The 18317-nt window shown below is 42.6% G+C and overlaps 1 protein-coding gene across 1 annotated transcript in view; it reads right to left on the minus strand.

The window, feature by feature from the left end:
* The window catches only part of gart (phosphoribosylglycinamide formyltransferase), a 29246-nt gene that overhangs the window by 539 nt on the left and 10390 nt on the right, over positions 1 to 18317 (minus strand). The window contains exons 3-20 of the mRNA XM_061985212.1: positions 17510 to 17605; positions 17257 to 17431; positions 17037 to 17148; positions 16902 to 16970; positions 16706 to 16831; positions 15811 to 15898; positions 15466 to 15720; positions 13595 to 13826; positions 13304 to 13398; positions 13136 to 13245; positions 11837 to 12035; positions 11509 to 11760; positions 8998 to 9150; positions 8707 to 8910; positions 8499 to 8636; positions 8293 to 8423; positions 196 to 337; positions 18 to 133 (exon numbers count right to left, since the gene is read on the minus strand). Coding sequence (XP_061841196.1) covers positions 18 to 133; positions 196 to 337; positions 8293 to 8423; positions 8499 to 8636; positions 8707 to 8910; positions 8998 to 9150; positions 11509 to 11760; positions 11837 to 12035; positions 13136 to 13245; positions 13304 to 13398; positions 13595 to 13826; positions 15466 to 15720; positions 15811 to 15898; positions 16706 to 16831; positions 16902 to 16970; positions 17037 to 17148; positions 17257 to 17431; positions 17510 to 17605 — 2693 coding nt within the window. The remainder of the gene's footprint in view (positions 1 to 17; positions 134 to 195; positions 338 to 8292; positions 8424 to 8498; positions 8637 to 8706; positions 8911 to 8997; positions 9151 to 11508; positions 11761 to 11836; positions 12036 to 13135; positions 13246 to 13303; positions 13399 to 13594; positions 13827 to 15465; positions 15721 to 15810; positions 15899 to 16705; positions 16832 to 16901; positions 16971 to 17036; positions 17149 to 17256; positions 17432 to 17509; positions 17606 to 18317) is intronic.

Consider the following 18317-nt stretch of genomic DNA (forward strand, 5'->3'; position numbering starts at 1 on the left):
CAATATGGCTGACTTACCGCAACAAAGTGGACCGTGCAGCCGCTAACCCGCACCCCGGCCTGGAGAGCCTGCTTTTGGGCGTTCACACCCTTGAAGGAAGGCAGCAAGGAAGGATGGATGTTCAAGATCTTACCTAAAATGAGATCATGTTAAAAATAAAATGTGATTCACAGTGACACTAATACTTCAACTCACTGTTCCATTTCTTAACAAACCCCCCCGTGAGGATCCGCATGAATCCAGCCAGACACACAAGCTCCACCCCAAATTCTTCGAGGACGCGGTCAATGGTGCCGTCAAACTCCGCTCGGCTTCCGTAGAGTTTGTGGTCCACCACCTGGATCCATGTGCAAGAAAAATCAAACTCCACACTTTCTCAAGTTTCCCCACAGAAATGTTCATAATTGGCCATGGAGCATTTGCAAAGCGTGAGTAAAAAAAATAAGCAAAACAAAGTTAGCAAACTTCTGTTGCTGGTTTTCTTTTATGTCATATGTTGGAGGTGCCTGGCAGGGCCTTTAGATCAGACCTGGGAAAATTAAGGCCCGGGGGCCACATGCGGCCCGTTAAGCTTTTCAATCTGGCCCGCCGGACATTCCCAAATATTTTTTTTAGATCTTTAAGATGGAAAGTGTAGCTGCCATTATGATGTGCAGTGATGTTTTCAAAATGACCGTAAGACTTAAACTATACTAAGTATTTCAATGGTTGGAATCTGCGCTTTTGCATGATATACTAGTTACTATGGTAATCTACTTAGTTACTATGGTAATCTAAGTCACAGCAGCTAAGACAAGGCAACAAGCAGTGTGGGTGGGGAGCGCTTCTACAGAGTGTTTCCAGAGCGGCCAGCCTGAAATGCTGGTGTCAGGGACAGATGCAGAAGGAGATTTTTACAACAAAGTTCTAAAGCTTAGTTATGTATCAGATTGTAGGTGGGGGTTGTTTTTTTTACCCTTCACATTCATATTTCACTGTGATAGTTGCATTTTTGCGGTGTTTCGCTTGATTGTAAAATATGTCGATCGAGAGGGTGTCAATATGCAGTGTTTTATCCTCTGTAGTTAATATTGTAAATCCCGCATTCTTTATTTTCATGTACATTCTCAGTGTCTCATTCAGTAAAAAAATTTAAAATTCCATTCCGTTTTTTTAAAGTGGTCTGTCATAACGTTCTAGCATTCAATCAGACATTATTGTGTGGTTTTGTATTAGTGTTGCTGAAAATAGATACACCAGCCCCCAGACACATTTTTCTTCTTTGAATTTGGCCCCCCGAGTCAAAATAATTGCCCAGGCCTGCTTTAGATGAAGGAGGGGCCCACAGCGGTACCTGGAGCTTGTTAGTAGTTAAAAAGTAGGGAGATGGGCACCGATGCCGATTTGAACCATAGCCACATGTCACAAGACATGGAAAACATTTTCTCTGCCAGAGGACTGCATATAATCCACATGAATGTAAGCAGTCTTCTCCGTAACATTGACGAACTCGGAATGATCTTTAGAAACGGTAAGGTGGGAATTCTGTCCTTTTCGGAGACCAGACTTGATAGTTCTATTGAGTACTCTGAGATAGATATGGTCAGTTACACGGTAGTCAGAAGGGACAGAAATGGACGTGGGGGAGGGGTTTGTAAGATCTGATATCTGTTTTAATGTACGGGATGATTTGGAGCAAAGTGATATAGAGGCAGTGTGTTTCGATATTAGGGCTGTGAATGTTTGGGTGTCCCCACGATTCAATTCAATATCGATTCTTGGGGTCACGATTAGATTATAAATCGATTTTTTTGATTCAACGCGATTCTCGATTCAAAACGATATTTTTCCGATTCAAAACAATTCTCTATTCATTCAATACGTAGGATTTCAGCAGGATCTACCCCAGTCTGCTGACATGCAAGCAGAGTAGTAGATTTTTGTAAAAAGCTTTTATAACTGTAAAGGACAATGTTTTATCAACTGATTGCAATAATGTAAATTTGTTTTAACTATTAAATGAACCAAAAATATGACTTATTTTATCTTTGTGAAAATATTGGACACAGTGTGTTGTCAAGCTTATGATGCAAGTATAAGCCACTGTCACACTTTATTTTTTTATAAATGTCTAATGATAATGTCAATGAGGGATTTTTAATCACTGTTATGTTGAAATTGCAACTAATATTGATACTGTTGTTGATAATATTTATTTTTGTTTCACTACTTTTGGATTGTTCTGTGTCGTGTTTGTGTCTCCTCTCAATTGCTCTGTTTATTGCAGTTCTGAGTGTTGCTGGGTCAGGTTTGGTTTTGGAACTGGATTGCATTGTTATGGTATTGCTGTGTATTGTTTTGTTGGATTGATCAATAAAAAAAATTTAAGAAAAGATTTTTGAAAAATGAGAATCGATACTGAATCGTTCAACGTGAGAATGGTTATATGAATTCAAATCTATTTTTTCCCACACCCCTACTCTATATAATTTTCCCCAAACCACTGTTAATTGGCTCCCTGTACAGACCCCCAACGCAAAACTCATTTTATGAACAGCTAAACGAGGGGATCAGCTGATTTAGGCAATTCTGAAGTGATACTGATAGGTGATTTGAACACCAACATCCTGAAAAAAAGATACTCCTATCTACAAAGCCGTCACCCACCAATGACTCAAAGCACCTACAAGAGGACACAGAGAGGACCATCTCCAGAGTGGCTGCAGAACAGGAGGAGAGAAGCCCAGAAGCATTGCTGAATGGCGTATGTAAAACACAGGAAGACTCACACCACACATCTTAGCGCAGCCATGTTAACTGTATATACCAAAGCTAAGAGAAGAACAATTTTATGTTGTTTTATGTTTAAAAAAAACAAAAAAAACACTTGCAACCCACTTTGCCCTTCAATTTAAATCCTTCAGTAATTACTGTAAGCTACATAGCCTGAAACAGCTGATCACTCAATTCACACAGGTGTGCCCTGCTGCTCAAACAGTCATTGATTTGATTTTGACATCAGACTGGACCAAGATCTCCAGAAGCGGTGTAACCGAGTGCGGAATTAGTGATCATTTTCTGCACATGTAAAATTCAGAAATCTGTATCAGATTGTCACAACACAATAAGATTCAGATGGATGAAAAAGTACACCAGCGAAGCTCTAACTGCAGCCCTGGAGAGACTGGACTGGTCAATCGGTTGAAAAAGCATGGCCATGCTTCAAATCCAACTTCCTGCATGTGTCTGACCAGCTAGCACCCATGAAAGCTTCCGGGGTAAAATCCAGAACAGAACCCTGGATCAATGCAGACATAATAGAAGCCATGAAACTTAGAAATGACAAACATGCTAAGTTCACTAAAAACAGGACTGAACAGCTCCTTAAAGGGGAACATTATCACAATTTCAGAAGGGTTAAAACCATTAAAAATCAGTTCCCAGTGGCTTATTTTATTTTTCGAAGTTTTTTTCAAAATTTTACCCATCACGCAATATCCCTAAAAAAAGCTTCAAAGTGCCTGATTTTAACCATCGTTATATATACCCGTCCATTTTCCTGTGACGTCACATAGTGATGCCAACACAAACAAACATGGCGCATAGATTAGCAAAGTATAGCGACATTAGCTCGGATTCAGACTCGGATTTCAGCGGCTTAAGCGATTCAACAGATTACGCATGTATTGAAACGGATGGTTGTAGTGTGGAGGCAGGTAGCGAAAACGAAATTGAAGAAGAAACTGAAGCTATTGAGCCATATCGGTTACAACCGTATGCAAGCGAAACCGACGAAAACGACACGACAGCCAGCGACACGGGAGAAAGCGAGGACGAATTCGGCGATCGCCTTCTAACCAACGATTGGTATGTGTTTGTTTGGCATTAAAGGAAACTAACAACTATGAACTAGGTTTACAGCATATGAAATACATTTGGCAACAACATGCACTTTGAGAGTGCAGACAGCCCAGTTTTCATCAATTAATATATTCTGTAGACATACCCTCATCCGCTCTCTTTTCCTGAAAGCTGATCTGTCCAGTCCAGTTGGAAATGCATCTGCTTTGAGTGTCGCAGGATATCCACACATTCTTGCTATCTCTGTCGTAGCATAGCTTTCGTCGGTAAAGTGTGCGGAACAAACGTCCAATTTCTTGCCACTTTCGCATCTTTGGGCCACTGGTGCAACTTGAATCCGTCCCTGTTTGTGTTGTTACACCCTCCGACAACACACCGACGAGGCATGATGTCTCCAAGGTATGGAAAACAGTCGGAAAATAACAGAGCTGATTTGACTCTGTGTTTGTAATGTGTCTGAGAAAATGGCGGATTGCTTCCCGATGTGATGACGTCACACCGGGAAGCAACTGATTTGCACGTTCCAGGACCTTGCGACCTTGCTGAAGCCGTTGCTTGTGACGTCATCGCTCCGAGAGCGAATAATAGAAAGGCGTTTAATTCGCCAAAATTCACCCATTTAGAGTTCGGAAATCGGTTAAAAAAATATATGGTCTTTTTTCTGCAACATCAAGGTATATTTTGACGCTTACATAGGTCTGGTGATAATGTTCCCCTTTAAAGAATACAAAAAGCTAAGAAACGAAGTAACTAATATGATCAGGAAGGCCAAATCCAGTTACTTCAACGAAAAAAATAGTGGAAAATAAAAATAACCCGCTGAAACAATTGGGCCACAGCAGTCTCAAAACAATAACCACCAACCACAGTTTGAAAATAAACAAACTGAATGTGGCAAATTGCTTTAACAGACGTTACTCAACCTTCGCTTCCACGTTGGTAAGCAAATTGCCCTCACATTCAGGCCTCTACGGTGAACAGCACATCCAAGACTTTTACAAAAACAAAGGGGTACGCAAGGATGACTTCAAGTTCGTCAAAGTTAAAACTGATGTGTTAAAGAAACTCAGCTCGCTGCAGCCAAACAAAGCCACAGGACATGATAATATTCCCACAAGCTGTCACGATTTCACCAATGGTTGCTCATAACACCAACTTGTCTATCAATCAGTGTCATGTCCCACAAGAATTCCAGCTGGTGAGAATATCACCTCTGTATAAAAAAATTAGACGAATTAGACCCCGGGAACTACCGCCATGTTTCCATCCTTTGCTCCATCTCAAAGGTTATAGAGCGGTTAATATATGAGCAAATAGATAATTATCCATCAAATCGCGAGCTTCTATTCGAATTTCAATCAGGATTCAGAAAATCACATTCCACCGATACATGCCTACTGTACCTAACTGACTACATCAGGCGAGAGATAGACATGGGCAAGTACTGTGGAATGGTTATGCTGGACCCTCAAAAGGCATTCGACACAGTTAACCACTCAATACTGTTAAACAAGTTGAGGGCAATCGGTTTTGACAGCGCAGCCACAAACTGGATGGAATCTTCCCTTGAGGATAGAGAACAAGTGGTCGAGGTGAACGGATCACTGTCCTCTCCCCTCAAGGTGAGCTGTGGTGTCCCACAGGGGAGCATTCTGGGACCATTGTTATTCTTGATTTACATCAGGGGTCACCAACCTTTTTGAAACCAAGAGCTACTTTTTGGGTACTGATTAATGCGAAGGGCTACCAGTTTGATACACACTTAAATAAATTGCCAGAAATAGCCAATTTGCTCAATTTACCTTTAACTCTATGTTATTAATAATTAATGATATTTATCTTTGTGGAAACACTGATCATCTTAATGATTTCTCACAATAAATATATATAGAAACATAAATATCAATATGCAACACTTTATTTTTATATTTTCTCTAAGTGCACATTTTTCAAATTGAACATTTTCAAATGATCACTTCTAAGACAGTCTTGTGAAATCACAATATCCCATTTTAACTAACCAGCCACTAACATTTTTTAACAAATCATGAATTACTTTGCACCATGTTTCTACAAATAATAACTCATGTAAAATACAAAAGTCAACTCTCAAATGTTTAAATAAATCATGTCACACTTTGAACTGGACACCAAATCTGTTATCTGTTTCTTTGTCAGTTAGTGAAGACCAAGTCTTTAAAATATTTTCTTGGATTTTCAAATTCTATTTGAGTTTTGTCTCTCTTAGAATTAAAAATGTCGAGCAAAGCGAGACCAGCTTGCTAGTAAATAAATACAATTTAAAAAATAGAGGCAGCTCACTGGTAAGTGCTGCTATTTGAGCTATTTTTAGAACAGGCCAGCGGGCTACTCATCTGGTCCTTACGGGCTACCTGGTGCCCGCGGGCACCGCGTTGGTGACCCCTGATTTACATTAACGACATTAAATCAGCATGAAACAGAAATGTGTTCCTGTTCGCAGATGATTCTGTGATCCTGGCCTCAAACAGGGACAAATTGAAGGTTGTAAGTGCACTCAGCACCGAACTAAGTAATCTCTGCTCTGGCTTTCCGATAAACTATCACTACACCTGGGTAAAACAGAGTCCATCCTATTTGGGTCCAAGCACAACCTAGGTTTACGATTAAAGCAGGTGATACCATAATCACCAGCAAAGACAAGGTCATTTACCTAGGTTGTATATTGGACAACACTCTCTCGGGTGGAAAAAATGGCATTAAAAGCAATCACCAAGATCAATAATAAAACTAGATTTTTGGGCAGGATTTCTGCGTTTGTCAACAGGGATACACTTAAGACCCTTGCCGGTGCCCTCATACAGTGTCGTTTTGTTTACGCCTGCACCTCATGGTTCACAAGTATCACCAAGCCACTAAAAATACAACTGCAAACTTCCCAAAACAAGCTGGTGAGACTCCTGCTCAACCTCCCATACAGGACTCACCTAACTCAAGCCCACTTTACCAAACTGGGATGGCTTAAAGTTAAAGTTAAAGTTAAAGTACCAATGATTGTCACACACACACTAGGTGTGGCGAAATTATTCTCTGCATTTGACCCATCACCCTTGATCACCCCCTGGGAGGTGAGGGGAGCAGTGGGCAGCAGCGGTGGCTGCGCCCGGGAATCATTTTGGTGATTTAACCCCCAATTCCAACCCTTGATGCTGAGTGCCAAGCAGGGAGGTAATGGGTCCCATTTTTAAAGTCTTTGGTATGACTCGGCCGGGATTTGAACTCCCAACCTACCGATCTCAGGACGGACACTCTAACCACTAGGCCACTGAGTAGGTTAGTTAGAGATGAGGAAAGTTAGTTAGAGATGAGGAAAGAGCACACCAAATCGCAATGGGCCTAGTATTCAAAATACTCAGAGAAACTGTCCCCAAGTACCTGTCCAACTATTTCACCAGAGTAAGTGATGCTCACAGGTACTACACGAGAGGGAGTTCCTCAGACCTCGTCACCCCAAATTCAAGACTCTCATGGGAAAAAATGCATTTTATTTTGCCACCACACAGTGGAATGCACTACCAACAGACCTTAAAATTCAAACTTCTCTACTAAATTTTAAGACTGCCATAAAATCATGGCTCAGCTCAACCTCTACCTGATCTGAACCAAAATTGATCCCCAGCAACTCTTCGACGCATCAAACAGGTTTATATGTGGTTATAGTGTATATATAGCGGGGTTGGAGGGGCGGGGTTTGGTGGTAGCGGGAGGTGTACATTGTAGCTTCCCGGAATAGTTAGTGCTGCAAGGGGTTCTGGGTATTTGTTCTGTTGTGTTGCGGTGCGGATGTTCTCCCGAAATGTGTTTGTCATTCTTGTTTGGTGTGGGTTCACAGTGTGGCGCATATTTGTAACAGTGTTAAAGTTGTTTATACGGCCACCCTCAGTGTGACCTGTATGGCTGTTGATCAAGTATGCATTGCATTCACTTATGTGTGTGTAAAAGCCGCATATATTATGTGACTGGGCCGGCACGCCGGTTGTATGGAGGAAAAGCGGACGTGATGACAGGTTGTAGAAGACGCTAAAGGCAGTGCCCCAAATATTGTTGTCCGGGTGGAAATCGGGAGATTTTCGGGAGGGGCACTGAAATTCGGGAGTCTCCCGGGAAAATCGGGAGGGTTGTCAAGTAAGGCCTTCGTCCGTGTTTTACCGGATATGTACCGCTCCGTACAGCGGCGTTTTAAAAAGTCATTAATTTTACTTTTTGAAACCGATACCGATAATTTACGATATTACATTTTAAAGCATTTATCGAACATTCGGACATCTCTAGTTAAAAATATGAAGAAGGTGTAGGACTAAATATAAGCTTTGCTTCTTCCTACTCCTTTTCAGATAAGTTGAAATGCGCAAATGTAACCATGTGATGCACCCTGTTAACATGTCAATCATGACCATAATCACAACAGAGTACCCGTGTCTGGATCCCAGCCAGTGCTGCTCTTTTGAGGCCCTGAACTCCAGGCTTGTTAGAGATGACCACCACGATCTCTGCACAGCTAGATGGACGCCTGGCCTGCTCGATCAGTGCCTGCAGGTTGGTACCTGGTATTGACCGCAAAAGCACAAGTTGTAATCCACATGACATCACCAAATAAGTTCATGAAATACTACACAAACCTGTCCCTGAAATGAGAACGCCGACTTTGGTCCTCCTGTGCGGCGTGCTGATGTCACCGAGGCAATTGCCGTTCTTGGAGGCTGGACCGCCGCTCAGCAGGCTGTGCTTGAGGTTGCGGACCGCCACAGACTCGGTACCTGCGGCGGCATAGTCGCGTGACAAGAATGTGCATGCGTGTCTCCACAAGAAGGTCCCTGACTGACTCACCAGGCTGCTTGTGAGCGAGTGCGCCCACGATCCAGGCCTCCTCGTGGGCCTGCAGCTGCCGCAAGACCCTCTGAGCCTCCATCGGGGCCACCACTAGCACTGCTCCCAGGCCACAGTTGAAGGTGCGGGTCATTTCATCCTCGCTCAGTCCGCCCTCTTTCTGGAGCCAGGAAAACACTGGTGGGATGCTCCAACGAGACGCATCTGAAGCAAACGTGTGTAATTATAAAACCGTACAAGATAGGTATTTGCCTCCAGACTTGTATGCTGTAGAATGATGTAGGCCTTCACCTATATCGACTGCTAGCTCCTGGGGCAAAACACGAGGAATGTTTTCCAGAAGTCCTCCACCGGTGATGTGAGCATAGGCTTTCACCGCACCGCTGCGCAGGATCGGGAGCAGCAGACGACTGTAGATCTTTGTTGGCGTCAGCAAAACCTCCCCTGCAGGCCAACATTACAGTAAGAAGTGCTTCATGTATTTAACCTCTTAGGCCTTAGTGGCCACATGTGTGGACAGCACCTTTTAGCTCTTATTTCCAAAATTGTGTACACTACTGAATTGGGGTCTTATGCCGACATATGGACACTTATACTACTATCTGGTGGTGTCAGAAGAGTGGAAAAAAAAATGTAAAAATAAAAATTAGCATGTCATTACACATGAAGTACATGTTTGTTACTTATGGACTAAGTACATCATACAAAAAGATGATTTTTAGTTTTTATCCTAATTGGGGTCCAATAAGCCCAAATAGCAAAGATAAATTTAAAAAAAAATCATGTAAACAAGGTTAAGAGGGATGTCCCCATAAACACTTTTGGCCTCATATTAGATCCCACACTTTGACAATAGATTACAGAAGTGAAAAGGTTTTATAGCAAGTAACTAAAATAAACAAACACATTTTGATCAAGCGCATCTTATTAAATGTAGAATTTGCTAGTATTGAGGTAAATCAGATGATGTATTAAATGTGAAGTATTTACTGCTACTTACATTTTAACAAAATAAAGTGGCTAGTGTACAAAAATTAAAAGTAAAAACTACTATTGGCTCCCATTTAAATTAATTGGGTTTACCCTCAAAGCCTTCCTGTATCCAGAAACTTACCCCCTAAGTTTGTAAACCATAGCAAAAACCACCAAAACAGTGATTTTGTAATAAGAACATGAAAAAAGAAAAATATCGATCTAATCACTTTTGTATCATTTCTATACTAATAGTGTACTAGGTATCGATAGTATCGACATCTGGATGGACCACCCCTACTCTACATTTGAAAAATTAAAAAAAAAAGAGAAAATTGAGAAAAAAGAAAGAGGAACATGTTTACCAACACAAAGTGCTAACACGCCAAACCCGAAAGAAAGTTTTGAAAATCAAGACTACATTTCCTACAATTGGGTGCATTTCTACACTATATTTTACTTTTAGATTTACCAACCTCTTGTGACACTTACTGTACATGTCCCATGTTTTTAATAGATAATTTACTGACATTATTAACATTGAAAATGCTGTGAAAAATTCTTGAACATGCATGCCAAGAACTCAGAAAACGTTTCCCATTTGGCAACTTTATCCTGTAGCCACGCCCACACGGGTAATATACTTTCAGTGTTGTGACCTCTGTTACTAATGTGTCGTGTCAAAAAGAAACCTTCTCGCTGGCTAAGGATAAATACTCCAGAACAGTTATTCTCAAACTGTGGTACGTGTACCACTGGTGGTCTGCGGGCTCCATCTAGTGGTATTTTAAAGAATCACTTGATTAAAGTACAGTGTTTTATTTTCCTATATTCAAACACAGTGTGACTGTTCAAACAGTGTAAAAAAATGTTTTAAATATACTTCTTAAATAAACCTCTGCCTTGTTTTTAATGTATACGTATGCCTACTATGCTACTGTATTTTAATGTTGGTCATTAGTGTGGTACTAATGCAAAGTTTTTTCTTAGGTGGTACTTTGTGGAAAAAGTTTGAGAATCACTGTTCCAGAACTACAACTGTTTCGGAACTAACAGTGTTCAAATATGGTTAGCAGCAAAGTGGACAGCCGTCAACGTTGTGGCTCGCAACATATTTTGTCTAGATCGTATTTTTGTTTATATTTCATAAAAAAACACGGAAGTGATATTTTGACGGGAGAAGGGAATGTTTAAAAATGCGGGTTTTCGCGGAAATTTCTCATGGCTGAACATTGAAACTTTAGCGGTGAGCTTCTTGTGTCGCCCTGCTCAGTGTGTGTGTTTAGCCATTCCTTTTACTCTAGTCTTCCAGTGATAATGTTAGTTGGTAGAGTCTAGTATATTTTCCTGCATGGTGGTGAGGATAGTATCTTAGAAACGTCTAAGCACTGTCACAATTAACGCTCAAGAGTCGAGCCTGGGATCTGGAATGTGGGAATTCATAAAAAAAAAAAAGTAACCCCATGATGGGGATCAAGACTGTGGAGGGAGAGTGTGACCAGCGCGCCTGCAGGAGCAAAGGTCACCGTCTCTGTCCATGGTGCTGAAGACAGCGCACCATCAGACGGCGAGACACAGCTGGCAGGTGATTAGATTTCCCAGGTGGTACGAGTTGTCTTTAACAGTAAGCGACCGGGAGCAGAGAGGGAGAGAGGATACGGACGTGGCTGAAAAGTCACGTTCGGGGAGAGAAAACTTCTGTTGGGAAAAAACATTATCATTAAAACCTTGTGGAACCTGCACGCTTGGCTCCGGTGCCGTGTCTGACAGTGGGACCGCTAGGAAGCGACTTCCACAAAGACATCTGTGGTATTTTTACATCATACTTACCAACAGTCTGCCCCAGGTGGCCAAAGGGTGCCGGGGAGCTGTAGCTTAGATTTGCACGTTCCAGGACTTTGCGGACCAGGCTGAAGCCGTTGCTGTGGATACCAGAGGATGCCACTCCAATCAACAGGTCTCCCTCCGTAATGTCCGCCAGTCTCGGCAGCAGGGCGCTACGCTCTACTGCTCCCACGCAGAACCCGGCTAGATCATACTCCCCAGGGCCATAGACGCCAGGCATTTCTGCGGTCTCTCCACCTGGACCATCCACACATGATGGGTTCAATTTGGCAGCCGGTGCTACAGAACCACTGAGGCCTGCTTCTCCACTTACCCAGTAGAGCACAGCCAGCAATCTCACACGCTTTGGCGATGCCAGCGACCACTGCGGCGGCCACGTTCACATCCAGGCTTCCGCAGGAGAAGTAATCGAGGAAGAAAAGCGGCTCTGCTCCCTGAGCCAGGACGTCGTTCACACACATGGCGACTAGATCTTGACCCAAGCTGCCATGCTGACCGCACGCCTGGGCAATCTGCACAAACTTTTTTATTAACCATCAAAATTAAAAGTATTAAGACTAGAGATGTCCGATAAAATCGGCCGATAAATGCTTTAAAATGTAATATCGGAAATTATCGGTATCGGTTTCAAAAAGTAAAATGTATGACTTTATAAAACGCTGCTGTACGGAGTGGTACACTGCCGTAGGGAGAAGTACAGAGCAGTTGCGTCTCCCAGTCATACTTGCCAACCCTCCCGATTTTCCCGGGAGACTCCCGAAATTCAGTGCCCCTCCCGAAAATATCCCGGGGCAACCATTCTCCCGAATTTCTCACGATTTCCACCCAGACAACATTATTGGGGGCGTGCCTTAAAGGCACTGCATTTGCGTGCCGCCCAATCACAATATCTACGGCTTTTCACACACACATACTTGGTCAACAGCCATACAGGTCACACTGAGGGTGGCCGTATAAACAACTTTAACACTGTTACAAATATGCGCCACACTGTGAAACTACACCAAACAAGAATGACAAACACATTTCGGGAGAACATCCGCGCCGTAACACAACAGAACAAATACCCAAAACCCCTTGCAGCACTAACTCTTCTGGGACGCTACAATATAAACCCCCCGCTACCCCTCACCTCAACCCCGCCCACCTCAACCTCCTCATGCTCTCTCAGGGAGAGCATGTCCCAAATTCCAAGCTGCTGTTTTGTTGTTAAATGTTGCATGTTAAAAAAAATTATGCACTTTGTGACTTCAATAATAAATATGGCAGTGCCATGTTGGCATTTTTTGCCATAACTTGAGTTGATTTATTTTGGAAAACCTTGTTACATTCTTTAATGCATCCAGCGGGGCATCACAACAAAATTAGGCATAGGATGTCGTTGTGGCTTGTGCAGCCCTTTGAGACACTTGTGCAGCCCTTTGAGACACTTGTGATTTAGGGCTATATAAATAAACATTGATTGATTGATTGATTGATAATAAGGTGTTAATTCCACGACAGTATATATCCGTTGATATCGGAATCTGTAATTAAGAGTTGGACAATATCGGAATATCGGCAAAAAAGCCATTATCGGACATCTCTAATTAAGACTGAATCCAAACCAGACCTTCAGTTTGGTCCCAACACCGTCAGTTCCAGATACCAGAACCGGGTCGAGGAATCCTGCAGCTTTAAGGTCAAAAAGTCCAGCAAAGCCTCCCAGCTCTGCATTACATCCTGGTGAGAAAATATGATCTTATTATATTTAACTACAGCTTTAAATGTAAAGCATTACCTGGGCGGGAAGTTGCCCTGGCCAGAGGCTTGATGATGTCCACCAGCTTGTTGCCCGCAGCAATGTCCACGCCGCTGTCCTTATAAGTCAGGCCTCTGTCAGACAGGGTCAGATGACTTGACTTCAGAAATACAACACCTTCTTTCAGTGTGTGACGCAGATATACAGATAGGTTACAGAATTACAGGTTAAAAAAAACAGACACAGGGGATTCTCCACAGTTTGTTTATTGATGAAAGACATCAGTGACAATTGAGAAAACTGAAAGTTTTGTGCCGCATTCAAACACACCTGCGTTGCTTCAGGTGGGAAATGGCCCGGTGACCAATGTCACGGCGGTACACAGCACCCGGGAAACCAACCGCAGCCACTCCTTCATTGGCTGCCTGCAGTGCCGCCTCCAGCGAAGGTCTGACCGCGGTGACCGTCAGAACTCGCCCGCCGCTGGACACCACTTGTCCGTCCTTCAGCCCTGTACCTGCGTGGAACACCTGGATGCCCATGTCTTCCACCTGGGACAGACCTGAAGTGGAAAGGCGGTAGAAGTTAACGATGGGTCCCTGTAAGGACCATTCCACCGAATCAGTGCTGTTTGCATCCCAAGAAAATAAAATGCACGATAAAATTAACTGAAAAATACATTTAAAAATCAAAGTGTCCTGCATGTCTTTTGTTTTGATTGCATATTTATTAAATACTTATTTTTTTACTTATTTATTTGCAATGGCATTTAACACATATTGAGCTGGACATTTTTATTTACATATTTATAGATCTCCATTAGTTTATTTCTAATATTTTTTTCTACCATTTCATTGTTTGGTTGGTTTACGGTGAATGTATAGCCTTGTCTGTACTTAGTGTGATGTTGATTCTTTTTTTCTAGCATTTGTTTTTAATTTGTACAGCCCTTAGGGGCAGTAGTGGCCGTTTTTAAAAATTGTGCATTAAACCTCGACTTTGAAAATTACCTTGAACACTGTCCACGCTTCCTAAAATTAGACTTTACTGTGAAAAATAATAATGTAAATCCTTCAGAGATGTTATATTTTATTTAGTACTCCATATCCCAAATATACTTTGAGTAGATTTTCTTAAAAAAAAAAAAAAAAAAGACAATTTAATCAAACTTCACACTTTATACCCGAGGTTTTTACTCAGTCATGTCACCTCTACAAATGCAATATTCCACAAGTCACATGGTACACAGAAAGTTGCATCATTCCGACTCTCTGCAGGCCTACAGTAAGTTCTCATTTATTTTTCTGTCTATCGGATGATATTTCAACTTAGACTGGAAGAGTTGGGTTAAAACCACAGCACAGTCCTTTCACCTACAATATTTTTGGATATCATTGGTTTGGTTTTAAGATAAAAAATGTATGTTGAAAAGTGTTTACAGCATACAATTAGCGTAAATACTAAGTATATGCTAAAAACTCACTCCTATTACTCAAAGGAGTCATCGTGTGCTTCGGAACTAAGTACAAAAATGTAAAATAAAGTTGCCTGAGATGGGCCAATAAACATTTTCACAAGTTTAATACATATTTGCCAACCTTGAGACCTCCAAATTCGGGAGATGGGGGTGGGGGTGTTGAGGTGGGGTAACGGGGGGTGTGTGTATTTTTAAGTATTTCAAATATATATATACATATTATTTTTTCCAATCATTTTGGAACTTGCAAGCGTACTTCTTCTTACTTGTCGTCGCCATGTCTCTTCTACGTTCTTCTGCTTCGTCTCTGTTATGTTTTTGGACATTACTACTTGCCGTAGTTTTGAAGCAATACATGATGGGAATCCGGATGTTGTGTGTCAGTGTATTAACGTGTCGGCTGGAATAAACACACGCTGAGAAATAGCTCCGTGCCTGCCTACTTTATGGGTTATAGATAATCCTATGGATAACGGAGACATATATAATAGTCTCCTTTTCAGGTGAGAAAGGACGCTAAAGGCAGTGCCTTTAAGGCACGCCCCCAATATAGTTGTCCAGGTGGAAATCGGGAGAAATTCAGGAGAATGGTTGCCCCGGGAGATTTTCGGGAGGGGCACTGAAATTCGAGAGTCTCCCGGGGAAATCGGGAGGGTTGGCAAGTACGTTTTAATATGAGTATTATCAGATGCAAAGTTACAATGTCTGCACCACAATTACTTACCTGTGATGGCCATTCCTTTGTTGTAGGCACCTGGGTAGCCGGCACTGGCCATCACTACGGTCACTGCGGCTTTTTCCTTGTGCCACTCAGGGGCGCTAGAGGCCAGCTTGCCATTCATCGTGTTCAAGATGACCTCATACAAGTCACTTTTCAGCAAGGGCAGCAAGACCTGGCACTCGGGGTCTCCAAAGCGACAATTGAACTCCAGAACTTTGGGTCCCTTCTGGGTTAACATGAGCCCGGCATACAGCACACCTGGGGAGTCACACATGATTACATGGACTGCAGCCGGGCACTAACAAGCCCACTGTGCACTAACAAGTCGTGACTCATGTCTGCACTCACCAACATAAGGAGCTCCCTCTTGCTTCATCGCATCCACGGTCTTTTGAAGCACAGACTCTCGGATCTGCACCAGTAGCTCATGGCTCACCTGCGCCACATAAAGAGGAAGCAGCAAAAGCGCGTCATGTCTTAACAAACATAGGCTTGTGTTTCACAAAAAAAACATTTCTTGCTCTTCTCCTTTGCATGCCATCAATACATTTTGATTGTTAATATTCAAGTGTGATATTAAAAAAGGACAACCCTACTATCAATCCTTACACTTCCTGGGAAATGTATTATGTAGAGGTGGGACGTTCACCATGAAAAACATATAGGCTACAGGCAATGTTTTAATATTTTAAAAGTTCTATGTCAGTAACCTTTTTTCCACAAAGTATCACCTCAGAAAATACTTGGCTCCCAAAGTACCCCCATAATGACCAACATTAAAATACAGTAGCGTAGTAGGCCAACATATTCATTAAAAACAAGGCAGAGGTTCTGTTTAACAAGTATATTTAATATTTTGGCTCCTGTATCATTACACACAGTTTAAACAGTACTATGAATAAAGGAAAATTAAACTGTACTCTAATCAAATGATTCTTTGGCGTACCACTAAATGGAGCCAGCGTACCAGTACCTCTGTTTGAGATTTACTGGTTTGCAGTACCAGTTGACATACAACAACCAGGTTTGTTGTATGTCAAGTATGCAAAGTGTATGCAAAGTGCAGAGCGGGGGCCATTTGTGGCTCCTGAGTATAAGTCGCACCCCCAGCCAAACTATGAAAAAAACGGCGACTTATAGTCCGAAAAATACGGTAGTGACAAAGTAACCGTCCGTGGCCATCAGGAGGTCACTTATTGGCCTAGTACAGGGCATACATTTAGAAAACAAGAAGTGAAGCTACCTGAGGGGTGGGGCAGTAGGCTCCCATGCCACCTGTATTTGGACCCTGATCGCCATCTTGCAGCCGTTTGTGATCCTGCGCTGGAGGCATTGACGACACTGTGGAGCCATCGCTGAAGCACAGACACTGTAAAAGGTGCAGAGGTTAAACCAGGGCTGGTTCTTCACTTCCAACACATCCATGTGCAAGGACTCACAGATACTTCCTCGCCTTCGAGAAGCTCCTCCACCACCACTGTGTCGCCAGCAGAACCAAACGCTCGGTCCTGTGATAAGGTGAACGATATAAAAATGACATCATTTTCATCAACGCAGCATTAAGGGCAACCCACCTTCATGATGTCCATCACTGCCCGACAGGCCTCTTCCTGGTCTTGTGCCACAATAACTCCTTTACCCGCTGCCAAGCCACTGGCCTTCACAACCAGCGCTGGGAAGTCAGCCCTAATAAGGAGATTATTGAAAATATTGTTTCATGATGATAGTCACAACCTTCCAATAACGGAAATTGGATAAGTGAGGAGCTACTTTGAGTGAATCGACTGTACTGACGTGCGAATGTAGTTGCAAGCCTCCTTTGCGTCGGTGAAGGAGCCGTAGCGGGCCGTGGGAATGCCGTGGCGCTCCATGAAGGCCTTGGAGAAGCTCTTGCTGGCCTCCAACTCGGCGGCTCTGGCAGACGGGCCAAAACATGGTACACCTGCTGCCGTCAGGTCATCCACCATACCTGGGAGGGAAGCGATGGAGGCGATGAAGAAGCTGATGACAACTAAAAAGAAAACTTGTGAAAAGTTGGTGAACTTACCAGCAGCGAGCGGAACCTCTGGGCCGACCACCACGAGCCCCACATGATGGTCCTTACAGAACTGAGCCAAAATGGCGTGGTTACTCACAGATACCTCTGTGGCGAGATGGACAGCTTGATCACCTCTTTGTTTAGGACATGGCCATATGAATTATATTTTCAAAAACGTGGGTATAAATCTTTGGTCAACACATACTGCAAACTGAACAAAAATATCAAAACAAGAGCCTGACATAAAAGCATACAGCTAGGCCTGAGCAAATCTATTAAGCTACGGTATTTTCTATATTATACACCGCTATTTTTTCCCCCACTCCTTGAACCATGCGGCTTATAAAACGGTGCAGCTAATTTATTTATTTCCAGAGGTGGGTAGTAACTCGCTACATTTACTCCGTTACATCTACTTGAGTAACTTTTGGGATCAATTGTACTTCTAAGAGTAGATTTAATGCAACATACTTTAACTTTTACTTGAGTATATTTATAGAGAAGAAACGCTACTTTTACTCCGCTCCATTTATCTACATTCAGCTCGCTACTCGCTTCTGATTTTTATTGATCTGTTAATGCACGCTTTGTTTGTTTTGGTTTGTCAGACAGACATTCAAAGTAGGATCTATCGCATGCCTGCGTTTCACCAATCAAATGCAGTCACTGGTGACGTTTGACTCCGTTTCACCAATCAAACAGAGCCAGGCGGTCACATGATTAACTGCACATAAAGTTTCAGCGGCAAACAACAAGCTTAAGCTTACATGAACTCAACGTCAAATTTGAGGAAGCACATCGCGGTAAGTAACGTTAG

Source organism: Nerophis lumbriciformis, linkage group LG23, assembly GCF_033978685.3.
Source record: "Nerophis lumbriciformis linkage group LG23, RoL_Nlum_v2.1, whole genome shotgun sequence".
NCBI classification, from domain to species: Eukaryota; Metazoa; Chordata; class Actinopteri; order Syngnathiformes; family Syngnathidae; genus Nerophis; species Nerophis lumbriciformis.